At 45.9% G+C, this 26,833-nt stretch overlaps 2 protein-coding genes across 2 annotated transcripts in view; one reads left to right on the top strand and one right to left on the bottom strand.

Annotated features, from left to right (window-relative positions):
* The window catches only part of rasal2 (RAS protein activator like 2), a gene marked incomplete in the record, with an annotated part of 209,259 nt that overhangs the window by 104,026 nt on the left and 78,400 nt on the right, over nt 1-26,833 (top strand).
* On the bottom strand, nt 1,321-10,150 carry LOC119902734 (ras GTPase-activating protein nGAP-like). The gene is made up of 4 exons (XM_038719083.1): nt 10,053-10,150; nt 8,649-9,202; nt 5,496-5,640; nt 1,321-1,488 (listed from the first exon to the last, which is right to left on the bottom strand). Exons 1-4 carry the CDS (start codon nt 10,126-10,128, stop codon nt 1,340-1,342), a joined length of 924 nt encoding a protein of 307 aa, XP_038575011.1. The 5' UTR covers nt 10,129-10,150; the 3' UTR covers nt 1,321-1,339.

Genomic DNA, 26,833 nt, shown 5'->3' with positions numbered 1-26,833 from the left:
CTCGCACAAAACTGAAATAAGCTACTATGAAAAAATTGTTTATTTCAAACAGAATATTATCCAATAATATCAAACACGCGTCATTCGTTTGATCTCCGACAGACGGCTTCTGCGCTTTTATTTTGAAGGCAGCAGCGTAATGAAAATTCTTTTGGTCGTTGGACCCTCACAGACTGAAGGAAGATAAATAATCAGGAACGCTTTCGGTCTGAACGAGCGCTTCACATGTAACAGGAGTTTTCATCTCTTGTTCTGGCAGGTTGCACCAGTAAATCTATGAGAACGAACGATTGAATTGTGGAGAATCTAACTGATCTAATGATGTGCAAACTGACACATTGATCATAAGTTCAACATTAATATTTGGATTAACGATCTGAGCAGCTTAGAAGCAGCTAAAGCGTCGACCCCGCGGGGTTTAAGAGGTTTTATATCCAGAGAGCTTCTATAAAAACCAGACCTGCGTTTATTAGTCATTACGTGTTTCCTCAGCAGGCGGCTGTTAAATGAAGTTTTACCGTATTGCAATACCTTAATGAGATTATTATTAACAAGTAAAAACAGATGAGGGGATTCTGTTTTAGTCTGTTTGTGCTTTGAGTCCACAACACGGAGTAAAAGCAGAGCAACACCTGCTGGAGAGGAGAGCGCTGTTACCTAATGAGCTCATCGCTTTCAGCCAATCAAATCAACACGTCGACACTGGCCGTGACGGCGAAGGTCAACGGCATCCGTCCTGTAGCTGCCTCTCTCCGGCAGCAGTTTTGTATATTCCCACCTGATACACACCTGTAGCTATTTGACCAGCTTCTGTTTATCTCCTGCACAAACTAACTTCTCTGACAGACAAACCGAACGCTGGATTCACATTTTATTTTGAGAAACTCCTCATGAGCGCGTCGTTTCTGCCACTGCTGGACGTTTAGCCAGTTGTTTGATTTGAGTTGATGTCAGGTCCTCTGGGGGTTTCAGATTTAGTTTTTGACTTAAAGTGAATATAGAAATGAAACTAAGCACTGAATCTGGCCTCTTGTGAGGCTTTAACAAAACGTCCTGTAAAACGTTTTCACTGCTACAATCATCGTTACATCCCTGTAAAATACTGCTTTATATTTAGAAAGGTACTTTTCTTTATATTTAGAAAGGTACATTTCTTTATATTTAGAAAGGTACATTTCTTTATATTTAGAAAGGTACATTTCTTTATATTTAGAAAGGTACTTTTCTTTATATTTCTACTTTCTGTTGTCATTTCCATCCCCAAACATCTCGACATGCTAAGTGAGTAATTGTAAAACATCATTTCCCCTCTGGGATCAACAAAGTGTTTCCAGGTGTCTCACCAGTAGGAGTTGATGATCTTGCAGAAAGCCAGCTCGCAGCACATCTTCAGGTTGCTCTGGTGCTCGGCCAGATCGCCGCCGGAGCAGCGGCTGGGATCCACCTCGCAGTTCTCGTCCGACTCGTACAGGGCTTTGATGAACTCACCTGGTCGCACAGACTCAACGGTTACTGACAGTCCCAGTGTTCTTCAGACAGATCTCACAACAATAATAAAACACGTGCAGAGGACTCGTGTTCCTGAACGCGGCGCAGGAAGTATCTATTTTCAGACGTGAGCCTATAAATATATTAGATTTGTGTTTTTTGAACTCTAAAGTTTCTGTTTTTCCTTCTAATAATAGTCTGAAAGTTTCTCGCCGCCGCCGCCGTGACGAGTCTGAGCTGTTGGTTTGTAACGACAGCAGGTCTCAGGGGTCTGACACAGTTCTGGATCTGTCAGAGCAGCTTCTGAACTATTTTAGGTCTTTTTGAATCCGAGACGTCTCAGATCACCTCGAGGAGGAGGAGGAGGAGGAGGCAGCAGAGTGAAGACATGATGTGCTCTGATTTTAGCACTCAGCTAAATAAGAATAATAAAAACAGTTCTAAAGGACTTTTCATCTGGTTGAGGCTCGACGCTGCTGACAGACTGAACGGTTTGAGATCCAGCTCAGGAGGAACTTCACCTGAAGCCACGTTTCTAACGAGAGGAGCGTTAGTGACAGGACAGACGTTCAGGTCAGCTGTTCCTGCTGAAAGTCCAGTTAGACCTTTGTATCAAAAAATGGAGATTCAACCTTTTAAAGAAGGAATATTATTCCAGCAGGAAGCAGAATGTTTTTCTTTTTCTGTGGCGGAGGGACTGAAATCTGCTGAGACGGCCCAATTTAACATCTTTCATACAAACACATCCAAATTTGTATTATTCCAACCTTCATTTAACCAGGAAAAGATTAAAAATCTCTTAGAAGATGCACCACAGGAGGCCGTCAGACTCTCCAACTCCTCGCTAGATAATTAGGAATTGTGCAATATTGTATTTTATTTCTGTATTTTATGTTTCTATAATTATTATTTCTGTTCTTTTTCTTTAATGTCTTGTTACGTGAGCAGCTGTAACAAAAAATTTCCCTCGTCCAGACAGACATAAGCAGATTTCACAGGTTCTAAGAGGTGCAGACGTAAAAAATCTGTTAGTTTATCATGACAATAAATAATAAATTACAGGATTGTAAAATCTAAAAAATATGTGTAAAAGCATCCGGTGAGAGCAGCTCAGAAACATTCAGTCATTTTACAACTGATTCTTTCAACTTGTTTGCTTTCAGCTCCAGAAACGTTCAGTCTTCAGGATGAACCGTCGGTGCTGAGGCGGTGAAATCAGCCTGAACATTATCGTCTGAGACGCTGAGCTCCATACGCGATATTAGGTTCACGAGAACGAGACGAAAAGGAAACGTTGATCTTTAAACGCTTCATTTCCTGAATTCTGGTGAAAGTTTCTGCACCAATTTGTGATGAAAAGGAAACACAAAATTCAGGCAGCAGGTGACATTTCAAACAGAATCTAAGTGAGTGCAGCTCTCAGATCTGTTTCTGCTGCAGATCAGCAGATCAGCTTTTCCTCGTGGAACATCCTCCCTGCTGAGGCAGGATTTATTGTCCCTCCTCTTTTGTCGTGTTCACAGGGAGAGAACGGAAAACTTGGCCAAAAACAAACTGTGACAAGTTGTTGTTGAAGTTGATCGGTGCTGCACGTCTTTGGGTCATTTTAGAATCACTAACTCGTTTTTTTAGGACAGGGCGCAGTTCTTTCTTCTATATTTCATTGCATTGCAGGTTTTCTTATTGTGCAAATAAACTTTCTAAAGGCTTTTTTTTTTAACTGCAAGCTACATTTCAGAACGTTTTTTAACAAATTATGCTTTAAAAAAGTGGCGAGGACAATAACACCTGTGGTTTCATGTGTATCAGTTTAAATCACGATGAAATCAGGACTTCATAAATTCATATTAATGAGAATTTAAAGTGTTTCTAAAACCTGCTCTTTATTTAAACCGAATAAAAACATCTGAAGAGTTCAAATTTAAAGATGCAACCAAAATGCAAGCTGGGCGGCAGGTTAAAGGTGTCATACAGGTGTGTTGGTGTGTCTGCAGGTGTGTTGGTGTGTTTGCAGGTGTGTTTGCAGGTGTGTTGGTGTGTTTGCAGGTGTGTCTGCAGGTGTGTTGGTGTGTTTGCAGGTGTGTTTGCAGGTGTGTTGGTGTGTCTGCAGGTGTGTTGGTGTGTTTGCAGGTGTGTTTGCAGGTGTGTTGGTGTGTCTGCAGGTGTGTTGGTGTGTTTGCAGGTGTGTTTGCAGGTGTGTTGGTGTGTTTGCAGGTGTGTTGGTGTGTCTGCAGGTGTGTTGGTGTGTTTGCAGGTGTGTTTGCAGGTTTGTTGGTGTGTTTGCAGGTGTGTTTGCAGGTGTGTTGGTGTGTTTGCAGGTGTGTTTGCAGGTGTGTTGGTGTGTTTGCAGGTGTGTTTGCAGGTGTGTTGGTGTGTTTGCAGGTGTGTTTGCAGGTGTGTTGGTGTGTTTGCAGGTGTGTTTGCAGGTATGTTGGTGTGTTTGCAGGTGTGTTTGCAGGTGTGTTGGTGTGTTTGCAGGTGTGTTGGTGTGTTTGCAGGTGTGTTTGCAGGTGTGTTGGTGTGTTTGCAGGTGTGTTTGCAGGTGTGTTGGTGTGTCTGCAGGTGTGTTGGTGTGTTTGCAGGTGTGTTGGTGTGTTTGCAGGTGTGTTTGCAGGTGTGTTGGTGTGTCTGCAGGTGTGTTTGCAGGTTTGTTGGTGTGTTTGCAGGTGTGTTTGCAGGTGTGTTGGTGTGTCTGCAGGTGTGTTGGTGTGTTTGCAGGTGTGTTTGCAGGTTTGTTGGTGTGTTTGCAGGTGTGTTTGCAGGTATGTTGGTGTGTTTGCAGGTGTGTTTGCAGGTTTGTTGGTGTGTTTGCAGGTGTGTTTGCAGGTGTGTTGGTGTGTCTGCAGGTGTGTTGGTGTGTTTGCAGGTGTGTTTGCAGGTTTGTTGGTGTGTTTGCAGGTGTGTTTGCAGGTGTGTTGGTGTGTCTGCAGGTGTGTTGGTGTGTCTGCAGGTGTGTTGGTGTGTTTGCAGGTTTGTTGGTGTGTTTGCAGGTGTGTTTGCAGGTGTGTTGGTGTGTTTGCAGGTGTGTTTGCAGGTGTGTTGGTGTGTTTGCAGGTGTGTTTGCAGGTGTGTTTGCAGGTATGTTGGTGTGTTTGCAGGTGTGTTGGTGTGTTTGCAGGTGTGTTGGTGTGTTTGCAGGTGTGTTTGCAGGTGTGTTTGCAGGTGTGTTGGTGTGTTTGCAGGTGTGTTTGCAGGTGTGTTGGTGTGTTTGCAGGTGTGTTTGCAGGTGTGTTTGCAGGTGTGTTTGCAGGTGTGTTGGTGTGTTTGCAGGTGTGTTGGTGTGTTTGCAGGTGTGTTGGTGTGTTTGCAGGTGTGTTTGCAGGTGTGTTTGCAGGTGTGTTGGTGTGTTTGCAGGTGTGTTTGCAGGTATGTTTGCAGGTGTGTTGGTGTGTTTGCAGGTGTGTTTGCAGGTATGTTGGTGTGTTTGCAGGTGTGTTGGTGTGTTTGCAGGTGTGTTTGCAGGTGTGTTTGCAGGTGTGTTTGCAGGTGTGTTTGCAGGTGTGTTTGCAGGTGTGTTTGCAGGTGTGTTGGTGTGTTTGCAGGTGTGTTTGCAGGTATGTTGGTGTGTTTGCAGGTGTGTTGGTGTGTTTGCAGGTATGTTGGTGTGTTTGCAGGTGTGTTGGTGTGTTTGCAGGTATGTTGGTGTGTTTGCAGGTGTGTTGGTGTGTTTGCAGGTGTGTTGGTGTGTTTGCAGGTATGTTGGTGTGTTTGCAGGTGTGTTGGTGTGTTTGCAGGTGTGTTGGTGTGTTTGCAGGTGTGTTGGTGTGTTTGCAGGTGTGTTTGCAGGTGTGTTGGTGTGTTTGCAGGTGTGTTTGCAGGTGTGTTGGTGTGTTTGCAGGTGTGTTTGCAGGTATGTTGGTGTGTTTGCAGGTGTGTTTGCAGGTGTGTTTGCAGGTGTGTTGGTGTGTTTGCAGGTGTGTTTGCAGGTATGTTGGTGTGTTTGCAGGTGTGTTTGCAGGTGTGTTTGCAGGTGTGTTGGTGTGTTTGCAGGTGTGTTTGCGTCTCACCGAGTGCGTCGTGCAGGTATTTCTGTCCCACCAGCTTCAGATATTCCTCGATGGCTTTGGTGGCGAGGGTGTTCTCCCTGAAGATCAGGACGTCGTGGTCGGCACAGCGATCCACCTCCGACATCACCAGGTCTGTCAGGAAGTCCTGCACCGGAGGAGGAGGAGGAGATTGTGAGCATGTGGGCAGCCATGTTGGAAAGCCGACTACAAGCCAGTTCTCCTCCAGACATTTTAACGAGCTGACCAAACCTCTGATGAGTAACTGTTCATCCAGCACCGAGTTTTATCCATTTATTGCAGCTGCTAATTATTTCATGTTCAAAATGGGATCTAAGGGGCTTTTATGGTTTGATGAATAATTGACAGACACCCGATGAGAGATTCATGTTTCCAGAGCTCTCTGCTGAGCTGCCTGGACCTTTATCAGCTCACCTTCCAGTAAAACCTGCTCAGCTGACGGTGACTCAGGTCTCGTCTGGACTTACGTTTTAAGCACTAAAATACTTTGTGAACGGCTGTTGGAGCAGAAAGTTAAGTCTTAAAGTTAGCACTGAATATTCTCAGCTGCTTCTCTGAACTCGGCCGGTCGGGAGCCACTCCCGGCTGTCCACATACTTTTGGCCATCAGGTGTAATCCTTAATCGCAGCTAAGTGACAACCTCCAGCTCTCAGGAGTGAAGCCGGAAGAGCCTTAAACCTGCGTCCCCTCTAGCAGCCAGCAGGGGGCGACTTAAACCTGCGTCCTCTCTAGCAGCCAGCAGGGGGCGACTTAAACCTGCGTCCTCTCTAGCAGCCAGCAGGGGGCGCCTTAAACCTGCGTCCTCTCTAGCAGCCAGCAGGGGGCGCCTTAAACCTGCGTTCTCTCCAGCGGCCAGCAGGGGGCGACTTAAACCTGCGTTCTCTCTAGCGGCCAGCAGGGGGCGCCTTAAACCTGCGTCCTCTCTAGCAGCCAGCAGGGGCGCCTTAAACCTGCGTCCTCTCTAGCAGCCAGCAGGGGGCGCCTTAAACCTGCGTCCTCTCTAGCAGCCAGCAGGGGGCGCCTTAAACCTGCGTCCTCTCTAGCGGCCAGCAGGGGGCGACTTAAACCTGCGTTCTCTCTAGCGGCCAGCAGGGGGCGCCTTAAACCTGCGTCCTCTCTAGCAGCCAGCAGGGGGCGACTTAAACCTGCGTCCTCTCTAGCAGCCAGCAGGGGGCGACTTAAACCTGCGTCCTCTCTAGCAGCCAGCAGGGGGCGACTTAAACCTGCGTCCTCTCTAGCGGCCAGCAGGGGGCGCCTTAAACCTGCGTCCTCTTTGGCAGCCAGCAGGGGGCGACTTAAACCTGCGTCCTCTCTAGCAGCCAGCAGGGGGCGCCTTAAACCTGCGTCCTCTTTGGCAGCCAGCAGGGGGCGACTTAAACCTGCGTCCTCTCCAGCAGCCAGCAGGGGGCGACTTAAACCTGCGTCCTCTCTAGCAGCCAGCAGGGGGCGACTTAAACCTGCGTCCTCTCTAGCAGCCAGCAGGGGGCGACTTAAACCTGCGTCCTCTCTAGCAGCCAGCAGGGGGCGACTTAAACCTGCGTCCTCTCTAGCAGCCAGCAGGGGGCGACTTAAACCTGCGTCCTCTCTAGCGGCCAGCAGGGGGCGCCTTAAACCTGCGTCCTCTCCAGCAGCCAGCAGGGGGCGACTTAAACCTGCGTCCTCTCTAGCGGCCAGCAGGGGGCGCCTTAAACCTGCGTCCTCTCCAGCAGCCAGCAGGGGGCGACTTAAACCTGCGTCCTCTCTAGCAGCCAGCAGGGGGCGACTTAAACCTGCGTCCTCTCTAGCAGCCAGCAGGGGGCGACTTAAACCTGCGTCCTCTCTTAAACCTGCGTCCTCTCTTAAACCTGCGTCCTCTTTAGCAGCCAGCAGGGGGCGCCTTAAACCTGCGTCCTCTCTTAAACCTGCGTCCTCTCTTAAACCTGCGTCCTCTTTAGCAGCCAGCAGGGGGCGCCTTAAACCTGCGTCCTCTTTAGCAGCCAGCAGGGGGCGCCTTAAACCTGCGTCCTCTCTTAAACCTGCGTCCTCTTTAGCAGCCAGCAGGGGGCGACTCCAGCGGGTCTCTGAGAAAATGTTTCTGCTTCTCAGCTGATTTATTCCCTCAGTAAACACTTTCCTGATGAGTTTCTGGTCTCAGTCTCTAGTTTCAAGTCTTCTTCAACACAGCATGATGTTCATTTAGTAAATTATGGTCCCATTTAGAGGAACAGAGACCAGGAAGCAGGGGAGGCTTTAGGGCGGGGCTACAAGGCGATTCATATCCGCTGCTCTGTGAACATTTAACCAGCTGAAAAAGCTGATCGGGAGTCGGCTGCTCATTTTTCGGGTAAGAACATTTTGTTTTAACCACTTGACGCCAACTGTCGCAAATTTGCATCACGCCTCTTCCTTTCAGACTGCAGCTGAGATAGCAAATGTTTTCCCCCAGTGCCTGTTTGTGCATATTCAATACATACCTGGGAACCTTTTGCAAGCGCTGGTTTCTCGTTTATGCCTGTTGTCGCTAATTTGCATCATACTGAATTTATTTTTTATTTTTTATTGTAAATAATTCAGGCATCAACAGGTCAAGCCCGTTTGTCGCTAGCCAAAATTAGCACCCCGGGGTAAAATCACAGTTAAGATGAATTAGCGATGCTAACCAAGCTAGCTAGCTCCACCATCTCGTCCAAACGAGGTCACATCTGGTGCCTGGTTGCAAAAAAATTAACATTAACACAAACTCGAGGCTTCAAAACTGCCAGGTCACGGCGACCGCGACCACGCCCACTTCTTTTATACATCTATGTTTGCGGCCCCTTTTCCATTAATTGAGTATTTAATTAAGCTCAGCACTTGTTGTTTAATTAAAATTTAAATGTTTAATTTAGTTAAAATGAAGGAAGAGTTCAGCTTGGGAAATCTTGTACGTTTATCTGGCTCCTTCCTCAGAGTTAGCTGAGATGATCGATCCCTCTCTCAGGTCTGGGCCAGATCAGCTGCTTCCCCCTGTTTCAGGTCTTTATGCTAAGCTAAGCTAACCTGCTGCAGCTTCATATTTCCTGTACAGGCGTGAGTGCGGCATCCAGCTGAACATCCGACTCCCTGAAAGAAAACTAATTCCCCGGCAGGGTTCTGATTGGTCGCTGAGTTCTGACCTTTGCCCTCCCGGTGCTCTGCAGGATGTGGACCAGGGCGCACGCCATCTCCTCCTTGTTCTTGACGCTGATGACGGGCTCCAGCACCGAGCACAGCATGGTGTAGTTGTTGGTGACGAACTCGGCGAACTCCTTGTACTGCTCCATGGGCAGGATGGAGATGGTCTGGAAGCGGGACTTGATGCGGATCGACGGCCCGCCTCCTTTGGCCTTGCTGGTGGTGGGCGTGCTGACCGGGTACCACTTCTCCACAAACTGCCGGCCCGTCACGCCCGACACCGGGATGTTGACCAGGCCCACGTAGTTGTTCTTGTCCTTCTTCTTCTTCTTGTCCACGTCGCGGTAGATGTGCACGGTGATGCTGTGCATGGCGGGCAGGCTGGAGAAGTCGAAGTACTCGCCCAGAACAGGCTGTCGTGGCGAGTCTTGCTGGTGGTCCGGGCGTACAGGACGTCGTCCAGGCAGAGCTCGCAGAAATACTTCTTCTTCGGCGGCAGGTCTTTGGCTTCGATGATCCACAGACGCAGCAGGTTCTCCGCCCGCCGACAGTTGTCCTGGAAACACAAACACCCCCGGTTAAAACATCTAAAACCGCTTCACTGGTTTTAAAAAGAAAGACCTCAACAAGCTGGTCTGACTTCTTGATTCATCACCTCAAATCTACATGGGTGCTATTTCCTGTATTTAAATACATGTTTATCTTAAAGGAAAACTTGTTTATTCGACCGAGACCATTTCTGTGAGACTAACTGGGAGGACTTGTTTTGAAACTGGTCCAGCACGCCGTGGAACAGGGCTGCAACTATTCCGGCACCTCGCCTGATATTTTCACTTCTAACTCGGTGAATTAAGGGTTCACGCTTCAACCAAACCAGAGCTGGTGAATTTAAAGGTGTCGTAAAGAATGTGGCGACGGCGGCATGTGGTCGCGTTGTGTTTGAATAGCTGTTGGACATGTTGAATTTTAGCATGTTGTGTTTGTGTGTGGCTGCTACCTAAAACATTTACATTTATTCACTTATTCATTTAGCTGACGCTTTTATCCAAAGTGACTTACAGTTGTTATACATGTCAGAGGTCAGACGCCTCTGGAGCAACGATAATAACAATCTGAGCCTGTCAGCGGCAGAAACGAGCTCTTCAGTGGACGCCCAGAGGGTCAGTCACACAGAAACACGTCCAGGTTCAAAAGTAATTAAGTTTTTAACGTTTACAACTGGGGCCACGTGTTGCGAGTCAGAGTCAGAGCAGGAGGGTCGTGCGAACCGTCTGCAGCTCTGGATGCCCGCCGCGGCCAAACCTGAGACTCTTTTTCCACCTAAATACTAACAAGGCCCGTCGCAGCGTGCGCACGGACGCCAAAGGACGCCAAACAACAGGTCACGGAAGCAAAGGCAGTCTCACCTTGTTGGGCTGAATGGTCCTCCTCAGGTTTTCCATCCACTTGTCTCTCTCTGAGGCCGAAGTGCAGCTGAAACATTGCTGCCGCCCGAGTACGTCACCTGGCAGGTGAGAGAGAGAGAGAGAGAGAGAGAGAGAGTTACAGTAACCAGAGGGAGGCGGCTCAGAGTCAGTAAGAAGTGAACTGTAAAGTCAGATTTTAACAGACTGCAGCTGATGTGTTCAGGTATCAGTGTGTGTGTGTGTGTGTGTGGGGGGGGGGGGGGGGGGGGGGGGGGGGGGGGGTAAATCCTTGTGTCTGATTGGCTGAGGGACTTGACAAAGCGTCTCGCCTCCTCCCCCCCGTGTGTCGGGTAATTCTCGTCACCTCGAAGCAGAACTCCTGTCCCAGGATGCTGCTGTGCAGAGGCTTGATGAACACGTCCTCCTCCATGCTCAGGTCCAGAGCCTCCACCGCGCTGCCCGGGCTCAGCAAAGACTCATGGGAGGTCGACTCCTTCAGCTTGGGGAGCCCGCGAGATCTGCGAGACAAGAGGAACATTTAAATAGAAATCAATTCTAAAAAAGCCGGTTTAGGTTTCAGCTGAAGTTCTTTATGACCGCCAGGAGGGCGCCGCTGAGCACAACAGGTGCACAGATCCCACGCCACGAGATTGAGCGAACGTCCTCTGGGTGTTGGCGGTCGTCACCACGCCTCCTGCTGTCAACAGTGAAGCAGGAGAGCAGTAATACCTACGAAAAACACCACAGAGCCAGCTGAGGGGCGTTCCCCCGAGCATCCCCCCTGCTCCCACCGTCCTCCGCCTCGACCCTCCAGCAGGCAAATGGGAGCAGCGTTCACCACGAGCAGAGAGCGTCGCCCTTATGAAGCGTCCCTGCAGCCGGTAAACAAGGTCCTGGGACGGGCCAATCGCACGGGGCCTCTGGGAGCGTTTCCAAAACAACAACGTCTTCCGGGAGAGCCGGCGCTAGGCAGCAGGGAGTGACGCAGCGAGGAGGCGTTTAATTACAGACCTCAGAGGGCAGAGGGGCCATGAACACACCGCAGCTTTATCAGCAGGAGAAGAAGAACGAGGACTTTCAAAATAAAGCAGCTGAAAAGCAGAACTCAGCTGATAAAATGCAGGTTTTAGTTTAGTTGCGTCTCTGAATAGACTCCCTCTCTGCATCTTTCTTTTCTTTATTTAAAATGCTCCCACAACTAACAAGCTCAATGTTTTTAACCAGTTAATGAAGTCAAATACTGCAGGAAGTCAGAATGGAAACAGCAGAGAGTTTCAACATCTTCTGCCTTTAGCTGAACGTTTAAGGTGCTGCAGGATCAATTAATGCAGCTGTATTAGGAAAACTGTGTATTTGTGCTTCCTCTGAGTACTCGTTGTTCATAATACCTGTGTACTTTTACCTCAGTAATATCTTGGATGCAGGACTTTCACAGTATCTTTACACACAGGATCTGAACCCGTGTTCCCCGACTGGATCACGTGATGGTTAGAAACGCTTCAGCTTTTCAGGAGATCACTTTTTAATCCACTCCGAGTGTGTGTGTGTGTGTGTGTGTGTGTGTGTGTGTGTGTGTGTGTCTGTGTGTGTGTGTGTCTGTGTGTGTGTGTGTGTGTGTCTGTGTGTGTGTGTGTAATCCCCCTGCTGTGTCAGATGAGTTACGTAAACCTGGATTAGCGTGTTGAGATCAACATCAGATCTCATGGTGAATTTAAAATCTCTCATTCATGTATCGTTTCGTTTCTCTGCCCACCGCTGAAAATCAAACCACATGATTGGACGTTTCTGTCACATGATATTCCATCTGTAAGTGTGAATACAACTGCAGGGAACCGAATGTCCGAGACCCGGGGCCTCGTTAAGACCGGGGGCCTCGTTAAGACCCGTGCGTTTGGGTTCCTAACTTCCTGCATGTCTCAGCTCCTGACTGACCTGCAGTGAGCGTTTTAAAGTCCATCAAAGTGTCTCTGATCTGCCAGCAGCTGCTGCGCAGACCTAACGTCACCTCATGTGTTACGTCAACAAAGCGTGAAGAAGAGAGTCCTTCTGGTCCTGGGCCGTGGCGGACCGCAGCAGACGCTCCAAAGTTCGTCTTAACTTCACTAACAAACTGCAGCAGCTGCAGTCAGGAGGTTCGGTGCGAGGATGGAAGCAAACTTCACCGTGTTCAACGTGTCGCGCTCTCCCAGATCCAGCTAACGCCAACAGCAGCAACGCCTCAGGTACAGAACACAGGTGAGCCGACGTTCAGCTTTTACACTGGAGGGAAACCGACGATGGCTGCAGAGGAGACGAGTCCCAGAGACGCCGCTCTAGGACAGAGACTCTTTAAAGACATGCAGGGGACGAGGAGCGAGGAGATCTGTGGTGAAGGAACCAGAACCGATGAAACTGAAACGATACCAAACCTGGACTTTGGGTTTGTACAATGTGGGCTTTTTGTTCTTTACCCTCTCTGGTAAAAGGACATTTTACTCCCAGAATTCATAGCTGAGATCAGAGTCCAGGATGGGAAACATTCATCTTTCGCCCTCTGACACATCTTTATAAATCAAACTGACCTAACTTCATTGAGCTCGTTTCTTCTGAAATCCTGTCAAGGTTTTAAAATGACTCAAAGGAAGCGACGTGAGCTGAAACGGACTTCAGCAGCAGATGGAAAGTCTGTGTGAGGAAGTGAAAACAAGCACAACGTCTGAAGCAGGTACAGCAGGAGAGCTTCAGTTTACGTCCAGCTTCTGCTGGCGTCTTTATAACAGGAAGTGTTTCTGCTGGTACCTTCTTTCAGCTGGACTCTGAGCTCACGTTACCTTAAATAAAGATGACTCCAGGCGGCGAGCTCTGCAGATTTCTATCTTCAGTAGTGTAAAGCTGAGGTCGGTGAGGGAGAGAAAAAGCTGCATCTGTGCTTCTTTATTCCAAATGAGTGTTTTTAATCACTCTGTGTTAAAAAGGGGGGCTTGTTCAAACACGTCTGGTCACGTGACCTGAAGCTGCAACGCTCCATTAACTAAACACAGTCAGCAGTCTGTGTGTGATCAGGCCAAGCAGGGACCTCCGGGTCTGAAAGTGAAGCTCCTTAAACCTGCGTCCTCTCCAGCAGCCAGCAGGGGGCGACTCCAGCGGCTCTCTGAGAAAATGTTTCTGCTTCTCAGCTGATTTATTCCCTCAGTAAACTCTTTCCTGATGAGTTTATGGTCTCAGTCTCTAGTTTCAAGTCTTCTTCAACACAGCATGATGTTCATTTAGTAAATTATGGTCCCATTTAGAGGAACAGAGACCAGGAAGCAGGGGAGGCTTTAGGGCGGGGCTACAAGGCGACTCATTTCCGCTGCTCTGTGAACATTAACCAGCTGAAAAAGCTGATCGGGAGTCGGCTGCTCATTTTTCAGTAAGTTTGTCGCTAGCTAAAATTAGCATCCCAGCTAATATTACAGATACATCTTGCTAACCACGCTAGCTAGCTCCACGCTCTCGTCCAAATATGGTCACGTCTGGTGTCAAAAAAAACAAAAACAACAAGATGGCGACTGGAGGCTTTAAAACGGTAGTCCACAAACCAACGGGGGACATCACGGCGGCTACACCCACTTCTTTAATAGCGTCTGTCGTTCAGAGCAGGAAAATATTCTGACAGAGTTTCAGGAAGGCCGGTCCGCTGCATTAAGAGGAAACCTGATCCGCTGTGCTGTCAGAGGAAGAGGAGGAGGAGGAGGAAGCACTTACTGAGCTCTGACCACACACACTCTGCATCCTTATATCTTTGCTGTTATCAGGGATTGTGGGAATATTCCCGGAGGTGGCACGGGGCTGGAAGCCAGAGGCGGCTCCCCCTGCTGGTCTGACATCTGAACCCTGTTTCCTGTTTCACCAAAGCTAATTATATTTATCTTCTGGAGGAGTTTGAGGGTTTAGCTTTATTATATTTACAATAATCATAATTATAAGCAGAGAGCCGATGTGAACGTGAGCCCAGAGCAGATTTAATCATCCAAGGAAAAGATGAATTATCCGCCTCCTTCAGTGCTAAAGTTGAAGCTTAAAGCAGCGATAATTTACACCTTCCAGCTTCGAGGCTCCTTCTTAACTCGCCTCTGATTTATTAAAGCCCAGTCACAGAGTTTGTTTTGACTTTCATCTGCTGAACGAGGACCTGGACGTCCCTGCAGGACAGCGCACGCCTCTTCAGCCTACTGGTCTTGTTGAGCCCACCTGCCAGCCTCTGTTTCTGTTTCGTGGTCATTACCGCTCACACGACAGGTTGGAGGGCTGCCGCCGCCCGGACACTAACGGAGACCTGATTCTGGTGACGCAACAGTCTGCGTTTGTCTCCTTCCTGTTTCAACACCTTTGGGATGAACTGGAAGCCCGACTGAGAGCCAGACCTGATCAGCCAGGTTCAATAAGCCTGAAACCAGGGCACTGGAGGGCCGCGAGGCTCAACTGGACTTGAAAATACTTACAGTCTCTCACTCCTCAGTTCTGAGTGACTGGCAGGAATCCCAGCTATTTAACGGTCGTTAGCACGAGGTGGTTTAGCCCTGACCTCAGGTGGCTTTCACTGAAGAATCCATCACGACCCCACAGAGGTTAAACAGCCGGGTCTCCCTGCCAGACAGGCAGGACTGAAGAATCCAGCTACCTTTGAGTTTAAAGTTATAACTCTGACCTGGATGGTGAGAATCTTCACAGACGATCCTGCTTATTTTCCGTGGCGAGCGGGAGATCCGGCCGCCCGGTGCACGATGGATACGCTGTGGCGAGTCGACCGCTCGTTGTGTTGCTCCAAAGTGCACACAAATGAAAACTAGGCAGTGCGGATCAAATATGAACAAAGACGCTGTCGCCTATTTATCCCTTAAATGACTTCCGAGGCGTACTTTAGGGTGCCGTTTAGCTCCGACAGGTCCAGGTGCGTCCTCGCCGGATTCTTTGTGTGTCCAGCTGACGATGCAGACGGGAATCAATCTGCACCGTTTCCATCACAGCAGCACACGTTTGTTCCTCCACGCCCGTGGGGACTCGATAACGCCTTCCCTCGCCCCTAACCCTACCCTGAACCCTCACCACTGCACGCCTGTCATTAAAACATACCTCGACCTTATTCTGACCCGACCACAAAACGCTCACGCTGCCCTTTAAACTCCTGGCGTCTCCACAAAGCCGTCAGACCTCACAAGAATCCTACAAGCCCCCGTTTGGACCCCACAAACATATTTAAACAAACCCTTCCACGCACGGTCCTACCTGAACCTCAGAGTTCTGGAGATCTGAGCTTTGCGAGCTCTCCGGAGGAGAGAAGACGAAGCGTCCATCAGGAGTCAGAGCTCAGAGCCGAGTGAGCGAGAGAGGCTGAGTGTGTGTGTGAGAGAGAGAGAGTGTAAAGCATTATCCTCCTGTCCAGCTGGCTGACAGTCTGTCGGCCGTAAAGCTGCATCGCTGCATCAGTCTGCGCCACATGTGAGCCTGATAATACTGCTATAAATATAATAATAATGCACTTATGATCAGACTGGGACGCGCTGTTGGTTTGTGATGACATGCAGTAAAAAACACGTTCAGATTAATATAAAAGTTGCAGTTCACATGCAGTAATAATATTCATCAGATTAACACAAAGTAATGGTCAGCTGGAGCCTGAGGGCCCCTAAAAGGTCAGGGACCAGTCGACTAATAATAAAATAGATCAGAAGACGCATCAGGATCAGCTTCACACGACTGATCGCCACGTTTTAAGGTTTTAGCCCAGACAGAACAACATGTGCTTCTTCACTACGAGGTGTTCGGTCTCTCTTTTGATGGACAGGCTAACAGTTTCCCCCTGCTTCCAGTCTTTGTGCTAAGCTAGGCTACGCAGGTCCTGGACCCGCAGATGGTTTCAGTGCAGCGTTCCACCCTGACAGGACGGACATCTCTTTGTTTTATTTTGTTGCTTTCTTTAAACTGAAAAGCAATTTTAAGGAATTCCAGGTTTTCCAGGTCGCGTGGTGGGCCTGTAATCAAAGACCACACGTGTGCATTTTGTATAAACCTGCAGAGCGACAGCAGAGCGAGCTGCAGGGAGAGAGGCCTTCCAGTAAAACCACCTCCAGTCAGTGCTGGGAAGGCTGGGCGGGTTAATGGAGGGAGGAGGAGGAAGCCACAACCTCCTGAAGACGGAGGAGCAAGAGGAGCTGAGAAATAAATAAACCCTCCGCCCGTCTGTCTGCAGTTTAACTTCTGTCTGAGAGACGAAGCCTCGGAGAGCTGATTAGAGCAGGAAACGGCGAGCGAGCAGAACCAGAACAGGAAATGAAGCTTAATGTCAGACCGGCTCTGCTGCTCAGAGTCAACAGCACGAACAAAGTCTACAGCTTCCACCGCCGCACGGAAACATGGAGGTTCAACACGAAGACCTCATCTGAACGACTGAGACCTGGAACCCTGAAGGCCCCCGTGTCAGAGGGTGGCTACCGGACCCGAGCCCGACAGGACTCGCGCTTCAACTTCCTTGTAGAGAACATATGGTGTAAAAATAAACACACCTGATGGACGTGCTGCTGTTTAGGTTTGTTTTTTACAGCGCTTACTTCGCAGCAACGCCTGAACGCAACACGTACACGACTGCTACATGACAGCTAACACAAACACAGATAACAGTAACTGCGTCGGGCTGCGGCCATTAAAAAACAGGTCAGTTTCCAAAAGAAAGACGCGGCCCGTACAGGTGTCTAGTCCTGACAGCTAGAAGCAAATCCTGAACAATCATGGAGGATCAGAAGGCCGTGATTCCAGTCAGCTGCTTGGAAAACGCTCCACATTCTGCAAGAGCACCAAATTTCACGTTTTCTTGCACCAAATCACCGACAGACAGGAAACGGTTTGCTTTTATCTCCTGACTGTCGACACCATCTGACCCCGACTGCAACAGGTTCTGTCCGATCAGCCCTCACGCTCCTGAATCTAATTTGTGTCGCTGCCTCGAACCCTCTGCTCACACAGCCGGCGTCAGGCGACTCTGACCAGGCGCCGACGGAAAGAGGACCAAGACGTTACCTGTCGGCGTCCGCGGGCCGGAGCGAGGGCAGCCTGAAGCTGGTGTTCCTGTCCAGTTTGGTCTGACTCTTCGTCCTCTTGATGGAGCCCTTGAGACGTTTACTGAAAAACCCCTGAAAGAACAAAAAAAGACACAAGATCAGAGTCTGTCCTCCAGGAGACAATCGGAGAGGACGAGCAGCGTGGACACAGCGTTTACAGACACGTGGAGAGGGAGGAGCTGACGGGACAAAAAGTGGCGTCGGAGGGGAAACAGGAAGTGCGACTGCGGCCCCTCTGGTTCGCCTTGGAGTGGAGGACAGGATGTAGAAGAAGAGCTGATTAAAACCACAATAAACAACACAGTACAGACCATAACGGACAGGAAGCCAGAGTGGACACAATATTATTGCTTTTGGTATGAAGACTTTTTGTAAATGTTCTTTCCTTCCAGAGGGAACAGGATCAGATGCAATTTGTTTCACCTGCGTTTTCCACGCACATCCCAACTCTTACAACTGTCAGCTGTTGTTTTTCGCCGCCACGTGTCCGGAAAGCTCTCTGGGATTTTCTCCCGGAGCAGGTAAAGACGCTGCTTTTTAAAACGTGTGCTGGCTGTAAAACTTAATCTACAATCAAAAATGGTTCCTGAATATTTAAACTTACTTTTCAAGTTGACTGTTTGCAGCTTTAATGTGTAAAAGCTGCTTTAGTTGAGACGCATCCATCCATTCCTGCCGCGAACTGATTAATACTTTAGAGAGCTGCAACGACTCTCCACTGATCATTCAGGTCACTGTGCAGAACACTTCCTGCTGCCGGACGCCGCTGCTGTTCCCGTGGCGTCGTTATGATACACTGAATATTTGGGGATGTTGGAGAAACTGTTTACGGTTTCCTGATGTTTCATTACCCTAACAGTGAACCGGCTGGAGAGAGAAATGATGATAAATATAACCGTTAGGTGCAGGTCCCGCCTGTTATCCAATCACTGCAGAGGAACCAGCAGCGCGGTGAAGACACGTTCACGCTTTCAGAACTGTTCGCCGCAGGTACTGTTGGCGTGACAGCATCAATGATGAGTCATCGGCCTGATCACGGTCACGTGACTCAGCTGATATTGATCAAACCCTTCACCTATCACATCCTCTGTGACAATAAAGGCCCAGCTGGGAGCGGAGGAAGTGAGCGGCCTAATTTCCTGAGATATTAATATCCTCAAACACATCTCAGCCTCCTGTCCTCCCCCACAAACTCCCTCCAGGCTCATTGGCTCCCGTTAATGAATAAAGATCCCTCCTGCCAGAGACCCTGCAGAGGGGGCGCCGCTTCAAACAGGTCCAGAACGTCTCCACAGCTCTTGATCAGGATCACCTCCGCGGATCATCAGACAGCTGGATGTATTTATGATCCCGTCACTGCTCTGCCTCCGACTCTGCACCAACTCCCAGCATGCTCTCTGTCTGTGATTACTGTATCAAGAAACCCTCTGAAGTCGGACTGAACTAAAAATACTGCAACCCGCGAGCCAAGCGCACAAACTCTCCGCGAGAAGCAGAACTTCTGAACATGAATCGGCGTCGTGAGACGCTGACGTCTGGCAGGGTTCACTTCCTGCAGCTGCTGACGCTCGACAGAAAGCCGAGACTCCTCCCGCCTCACAGCCAACACACAGACGTCTGCTGCCGCCACCAACAACTTTTCTAATCCGTCGCTTAAAATGTCTTTAGTTATCCGTGACTATTTGTGTCTGGAAAACAAAGGTGTCTTTACTTTCCTGCCACCGATGACTTTACAGAAGTCGTGCTCATCCGGCTGGAACGTCCTTCTCCTCAGTGACTGTGTAACTTTAGTAACTGTTCCTTGGAAAAAGGAACCATAAATAACACTATATTAATAAATATAAAGTGTTTCTTTATTGATCCTAAACATAAAATTACTTTTTTGGTTTTTAATATTTTTCTTTTTTATTTAATTACTTTTTCTTACACACGTTTACTGTATTATTTTATTTATTTACTTTTAAATATATTTTAGTTTATTTGAACACAAACGCAGACTAACTTACTGTTTTATTTTATTATTTATTTATTTACTTTTAAATATATTTAGTTTATTTGAACACAAATGCAGACTAACTTACTGTTTTATTTTATTATTTTATTTATTTACTTTTAAATATGTTTTAGTTTATTTGAACACAAACGCAGACTACCTTACTGTTTTATTTTATTATTTTATTTATTTACTTTTAAATATATTTTAGTTTATTTTAACACAAACGCAGACTAACTTACTGTTTTATTTTATTATTTTATTTATTTACTTTTAAATATTTTAGTTTATTTGAACACAAACGCAGACTACCTTACTGTTTTATTTTATTATTTTATTTATTTACTTTTAAATATATTTTAGTTTATTTTAACACAAACGCAGACTAACTTACTGTTTTATTTTATTATTTTATTTATTTACTTTTAAATATGTTTTAGTTTATTTGAACACAAACGCAGACTAACTTACTGTTTTATTTTATTATTTTATTTATTTACTTTTAAATATGTTTTAGTTTATTTGAACACAAACGCAGACTAACTTACTGTTTTATTTTATTATTTTATTTATTTACTTTTAAATATATTTAGTTTATTTTAACACAAACGCAGACTAACTTACTGTTTTATTTTATTATTTTATTTATTTACTTTTAAATATATTTTAGTTTATTTAACACAAACGCAGACTACTTACTGTTTTATTTTATTATTTTATTTATTTACTTTTAAATATTTTAGTTTATTTGAACACAAACGCAGACTAACTTACTGTTTTATTTTATTATTTTATTTATTTACTTTTAAATATATTTTAGTTTATTTGAACACAAATGCAGACTAACTTACTGTTTTATTTTATTATTTTATTTATTTACTTTTAAATATTTTAGTTTATTTGAACACAAACGCAGACTACCTTACTGTTTTATTTTATTATTTTATTTATTTACTTTTAAATATATTTTAGTTTATTTTAACACAAACGCAGACTAACTTACTGTTTTATTTTATTATTTTATTTATTTACTTTTAAATATTTTAGTTTATTTTAACACAAACGCAGACTACCTTACTGTTTTATTTTATTATTTTATTTATTTACTTTTAAATATATTTTAGTTTATTTTAACACAAACGCAGACTAACTTACTGTTTTATTTTATTATTTTATTTATTTACTTTTAAATATGTTTTAGTTTATTTGAACACAAACGCAGACTAACTTACTGTTTTATTTTATTATTTTATTTATTTACTTTTAAATATGTTTTAGTTTATTTGAACACAAACGCAGACTAACTTACTGTTTTATTTTATTATTTTATTTATTTACTTTTAAATATGTTTTAGTTTATTTGAACACAAACGCAGACTAACTGTTTTATTTTATTATTTTATTTATTTACTTTTAAATATGTTTTAGTTTATTTTAACACAAACGCAGACTAACTGTTTTATTTTATTATTTTATTTATTTACTTTTAAATATGTTTTAGTTTATTTTAACACAAACGCAGACTAACTTACTGTTTTATTTTATTATTTTATTTATTTACTTTTAAATATATTTTAGTTTATTTTAACACAAACGCAGACTAACTTACTGTTTTATTTTATTATTTTATTTATTTACTTTTAAATATATTTTAGTTTATTTTAACACAAACGCAGACTAACTTTTGTTTTTATTTTATGTAATGAACTGTATGAAATGAATTCTTCTTTTGTATTATATTTTAAGCGTTATCAGTATTGTTGAAGCTGAATTGAATTGACAGCTGATGACAAAGGTTCCTGCATTAGTTTAGGACTATAAAAAGAAAAGCTTTCTCCACGCTGTCAGTGCACAGTCCATATTCGGTTTGGGAAAGCTTCTAAAGAGCAGAAGCACTGACATGCCTACGAAGTGACAAGACAAGATCATCTCTGAGACAAGAACTGATAATACAAACACTTATTTTGTGTTGTCATTTCAGTCAGATTGTTATCCTCATGAGTTCAGTGTTCACCTGGGCTCACGCTGTCGCTGTTGGATGCTTGGCTTGCAGAGATATCGTAGGCTGGATGCACTCGGGTGAAAACTAAACTCAGCCTTAGTTTTAGACACTTGGCAACTTTCTGAAACGGCCCGTCCCATCAGGAGGCTTTTCTCCATCATCCAGCCATACAAAAAGAACAGCGTGTTCCATCTAGAGTTGTTCATTCAATTTGCAGCTTGAACTACGGGTGAGTGGTAGGGTCAAACTGAATTTACCTTAAGGGCACTTTGACTTCTCCAGATAGCTGGACGGAAACACAGGCAGAATATTTAGTTTCTTTTACAGCTTTTTTTTATCCTCCAACAAATATTTGAGTATTTTATGCAAAACATTTTACCAAAGCAGCTCTGATGTCCAGCAGAGACGTTTTATAGAGGAGACTCGCCACTGGGAAAGCCCCTAACGCCATTGGCGCCAGTTAACATGGCGGTTATCCCGTCTCTCCCGCTAGAAAGCCAATTGTCTGCTTTAAACAGCCAAAGCGGGAAACAGATTTCAGCCAATCGTGTGGTTCCACTGACGTAAGGGTCTGTTTTACTTCGACTGCAAGTATAGCCGGTGGGGAAAAACGCTTTTTAAACCTTATTTTGGGGCAAAGTCTTCAAACTTTTTCAGTGATTTTGATTAGATTTTCCTGCTGATTCTGTTCATGTAGGTTTTATGTGCCGGTGACCAGAGAGAGGGCAGTTCTGGCTCTCTAAACATTCATTCAGACAGGAGCCTGGTCTTGTTAGTCTGAAATAGCTGCCCGGAGGCGTTGCCAAGACATGACATGGCCGGACATGCCTGTAAGGACTTTCTATGTTCACAGAGTCCTTCTGGAGTCTCCAAAGGACCTCTGTAGGTGTCCTTAAAGACCTTAGTGGTCTCATCCCCACATCTGGAAGAGGATTTGTCCTCTGTGCTTCCAACATCAGCAGGCAGCTTGAGGCCTCTGAATAATTTGGACTCTCTGATGATAAACTCTACAGTAAGGACCGGGAAGCGTCCTTACTGTGGGTCAGTATCAGTTATTAAAAGCTGTGTCAACGTGTTCTTGGATTGTGAATCTGTTCGGCTGATCGCTCAGCTTTTCCACTCCTCATTTCTTCTGTCCCAGCTTCACGGTCCAACACGTGAATCCGGTCCAGCTCCGTCTCATTCGGCAGCAGATGGTTAGTTTGTGTATTCGACCTCTGAAAGCTGTTAAATATCCGCCACACACACAGTCACGCTTGGACTCCTGACGGCCGAAGCTGAGAGACGAGCGGCGGAGAGACGAGCTTCATCAGCCTGTCGGCTAAATTTAGTCCAGCCGAGACTGACTTATTGATGTTTCTCACATAATGAAACATGCAGCGCTCCTCTGATTACCTGCAGCAGGCACTCAGGTAGGGCTACGGCTCCACGAGCTCCCATCAGGTTATGAGTCTGATAATCAGACGGAGACATCTGCATGACAGGAAGTGCTGCTTTAACTGGGCTCAAATCTAAGTCATTACTAAGACATTACTAACAAGAGGCTTAAAAACTGCAAACGCTCATGTGGCTGCGATCAGAGGAGCTGGTTTACTTCTTTCAGCTGCCGGGACCAGATCTTAAAATCCACCTGACCGCGTTTTTATCTAGAGATGCTGATCTCGTGTGGAATCAGAAACATAACAGGGAGTTATATAAGCATCAGGGAGCTGTGCTAAAGAGTTAAATCTCTGTGCTCCTGTCGCTCGTTTCATCATCGCGTCTGATGTTCAGAGTTGTGAAATTTCAACGGTCGCCATCTTCACTACGGAAGCTGAAGAAGGTAAAAAGTTTGTTCATTTTTGTTCATCAAATTGAAGTCAGGTGGGTGACTATCACGGTCGAATGATGACGATAACGATCCGGCCCGTTCACAGAATGTTGGGATGGTCATTTCCAGCTGGCTTACTTTACAGCATTTCTTCCCCCACACCTGCCTAAAGCCTTTGCACAGGACTGAACATCGATTCCAGCCGTGTACAACGCCGCCTGAGATCGTGCCGCCGCATCATAGAGTCTCTCCGTGACATCACAAACATAACGTGACCTACAGGAACAGGTCAATGCAAGGCTAGTGGACACGCACGTGCCGGTGTAACCATGAAGCGGTGGCGCTGCAGGAGGGGCAGGGATGCTGAGCAGGCTGATGCATGTGGTTTTCATAAACAAAAGAAAAGGGCTCTGATGTTCGTCCACTTCTGCTGGAGTCGGGGGGGGCTTGAACGTTTTTCAGCTTCTAAAGGGGGCCATGACAGAAAAAGTAAAAAAAAGGAGTCCCAAGTCCTCAGCCGTCAGCTGAAAGAGCCGAATCCCGACCTCACAGAAACTCGGCCGCCACTCACCGGAACTTTAAAAGGCGACGAGTTTGGATTGTCGACGGCGACGCTCTTCTCTGAACTCCCAAGCCCGGAGATGCTCCTCCTCCTTGGAGATCGCTCCGAAGACACTTCTGCAGAGAGACAAAGAGAGAGAGAGAGAGAGTGTTAGATCACCCAAAGCAGCCTCTTCCTCCTCTGCTTAATCACCCTCATCGTCGTCAGCCTCCCAGCTTTCAAACTGAAGCGGACGGACGGAGGACGAGGCGAAGACATGGAGGTGGAGGAGGACATGGAAGACGGTGTGTTTGTTTAATGGCAGCTGGTTCCTGAAACTTCAGCAGGTGGACGTATGAACGAGACCAGGGCGGCTTCTCCTGAACCTTCCTGTTTTCACAGGTTTCATTTCCACGTTTCAAAGACGCCAAACATTAAATGTTGGAGGATGGTTTGACTGTGACTTCCTGTTTTGTGGGTTGGAACATTTACATTACTGGTTTTAAAGAGATAAATACTTTCTGCTTCATTTGAACATTAGACTCAGCTAATTGCCACCTTAACATGAAATGTTTAAACTCGTAGCTCCACAGGAGGAGGAACAGGCTCAGGCAAACCAGCGTTTGAGACGGCAGCATTTCAGAGGGAATGATTACGTAACTCTGCTCGAGCAGAAGCTGCAGAGTTTACAGATAGTTATGAGACACGAGTCGACGCTACAAACACAAATTAACTGGCTCAGGTAATCTGTTCTGTTAGTGACCGAGCTGCTAACTGCAATAAGTAGCCATGTTGGCCAACTAGCCCTGCAGTGGTGGACAAACTATTCAGATCCTTTACTTCAGTAAAAGTACAAATACCACGCTGAAAAAATACTCTATTACAAGTAAAAGTACTGCATTGAATATGCTAGTAAAGTATAATCAGGAACACTTGCTTGAAGAATTAAAAGTCAGCAGGATTACACTGTCGCTGAGGTGGATCTCAGTGAGAAACGTGTTCACAGTTTTACCCAGAGCCTAAACACAACCTTCACAAAGCTCCTCTCGTCCAGTAAACTGTCCAAACCTCAGAATCTTTACCAACACATTAGAATGACTCACATAATTAAAAGGAAAAGCAGCAAATGTTCACGTTTGTGAGGCTGGAACCGTGTCACATTTATTTTGTTTGTGCCAATTTTCTGAACTGCTGGAGAGTTTAATTAATAACAAAACATATTTTATAAACTCTTCATGTGTTTTATGTGTAAAAATCTGACTTTGTAAAGTAACTAGAGCTGTCAGATAAATGCATTGAAGTAAAAAATACAATATCTAACTCTGAGATGGCTTGAACAGGAAATACTACCTCTAATTTCTCTTAGGGGTGTCCTCACTTCTGTGAGATCCTGTAGTTACTGTCCACCACTACAGCCAGCAGCAGCGCCTCGTATGGACAAATCCTGCTGTGACTCATTTAGTCATTTAGGCACCGTGACGCAACTTAAACATGAACCTTAAGTCTGACTTTATAATCCAAACGGGGCAAATCAGAGAGAGCACAAACCGGCACTGTATTTATCCGTCATGAGTCGTCTGTGTGGCCACGTCCGAACCCGGCGTTTTCCTCTGTGACTCCATTATCGCCCACAAACACGAGAGTCAAACTGCTGCACTCATTACTTCACCAGCCTGACAGGTTTCAGAGAAGTGTGTCAAGGACAGACGGTCAGGTTCACAGCCGAGTCCCACCAGCTCGCTTCATTTTCTCTCTGCTCATCATCATTTAGCAGTCAGACTCGGAGAGCCTGACAATCTGACCCTAACCTGTGGAAGCCCAGCGACGCGTCCTGGTTTCAGGTCAGCCCAGTGAAAGGCCACGTCCTCAGAGCTGGCTCACATCCAGGTTCATTGATTTTACAGCTAATTTTAGACCCTCTCGCTTCCTCTCCAGCTAACCCAACAGCCATCTTGTCTGAGGCTGCTTCCTCCAGTCTCTGGAACCAGAGCTTGAACCACCTTTAACAGCTGCAAAACCCCTCCTCCTCAGCAGTCCCAGAGGATCTCCCGAGGTCCTCCGAGAGGGAAACTCTAGCTTCATCTGCCAGGATTTAGATCTAGTGAGGACGTAAACGTCACGGGGACTGAACATTCACTGCTACTAACAAACACTGCAGCTTGACATGAACGTGACTTTATTAAACTTGCATTAACTGATCTGTTCTGCAGCCTATGGAGCAGTTGATGCTAACAGCTTAGCAAACAGGAGGACGGACGCTCTGCTGCGCCTCCGTCTCGTGTTCATGTCAATTTAAATAAAACCTCTGAAAGATGATTTTCTATATTTCTCTTCTTGTCAACAAAACCAACGGGATCCGAAAGCCGGTATTATGAAATGATTAAAGATCAGTAAGCTCCAACAATATCGGTTCTGCTTTTCTGGAGAAATTAAGAAATTCATTCCTATTTATATCTCTACATAAACATCATCTTTCACACTTTATCTTCCACATTCAGCAGGAACAGAGCGTCACGATCATCCTATTTTGTGTTTTTCACGCTCTTCCAGCTCGGCTTTGGTCTCCACCGGCTCCTGAGGGAAACATCTGGCCAGATATTTTTATTTTATTATATTGTAGCAGTACTCTAAGGAACTGCAGATTCTGTCACTACAACAAACCCGTCTCATTGTTACCCTGAATCATCTGAGCCATTGTTAAAGAATTGATTACAGAACTTTTGAAGAAATAGTCTTTGGTGCAATAAAGAAAGTAAAAGATTTCAAGCATCTCTGAAGCGTTTTAGACGTCAGCCTCACTGAACAGATTTGGCCTCTACACATTCATCAGCCCACACGGACCATCGTGTGGCCTTGCGTTTCTTTCTTCTCTGATTCTGTTGCTGCAGAGAGTCTTTGTCAGTTTCCCTTCCAAACGTACAACAAACTGAGAGACGGGGCCGACGGGTTGGTTTGAGGCTGAACATTTGAGCACAATGAGAAATATGTAGACTGACAGCAGACTGATCCTCCAACACACGACATGAACTCAAATACTGTTAAATGCTAGAATACTTTAAACACATAAATAGATTTAGATTTCACCTTTAAACTGTAGTCTGGCAACAAACACTCAAAACTGGGTAAGTCCTGCTAGTTATCCTGGATAAAGAGCATAAACATGTCTTTTTAATGGGTCTGTAAACTAAAACAGCAGGACAACATCACTGGTGCACATTAATAAACACTAATTAAATGTTTGTAAATGCTGAACGGGCTGTCGTAATCAGCTGAAGTTTTCCAGCGGGTCAGTCCCAGATAATGACTCATTAAATCAGATTCAGGCTGCTGGACTCCAGCTGGAACCAGAAGCTTCCCCC

The sequence above is a fragment of the Micropterus salmoides genome, unplaced genomic scaffold (genome assembly GCF_014851395.1).
Source record: "Micropterus salmoides isolate LMB-PRFRI ecotype aquatic unplaced genomic scaffold, ASM1485139v1 Ms_hic_scaffold_14, whole genome shotgun sequence".
Lineage (NCBI taxonomy): Eukaryota > Metazoa > Chordata > Actinopteri > Centrarchiformes > Centrarchidae > Micropterus > Micropterus salmoides.
This window is presented reverse-complemented; position numbering and strand designations above follow the sequence as displayed.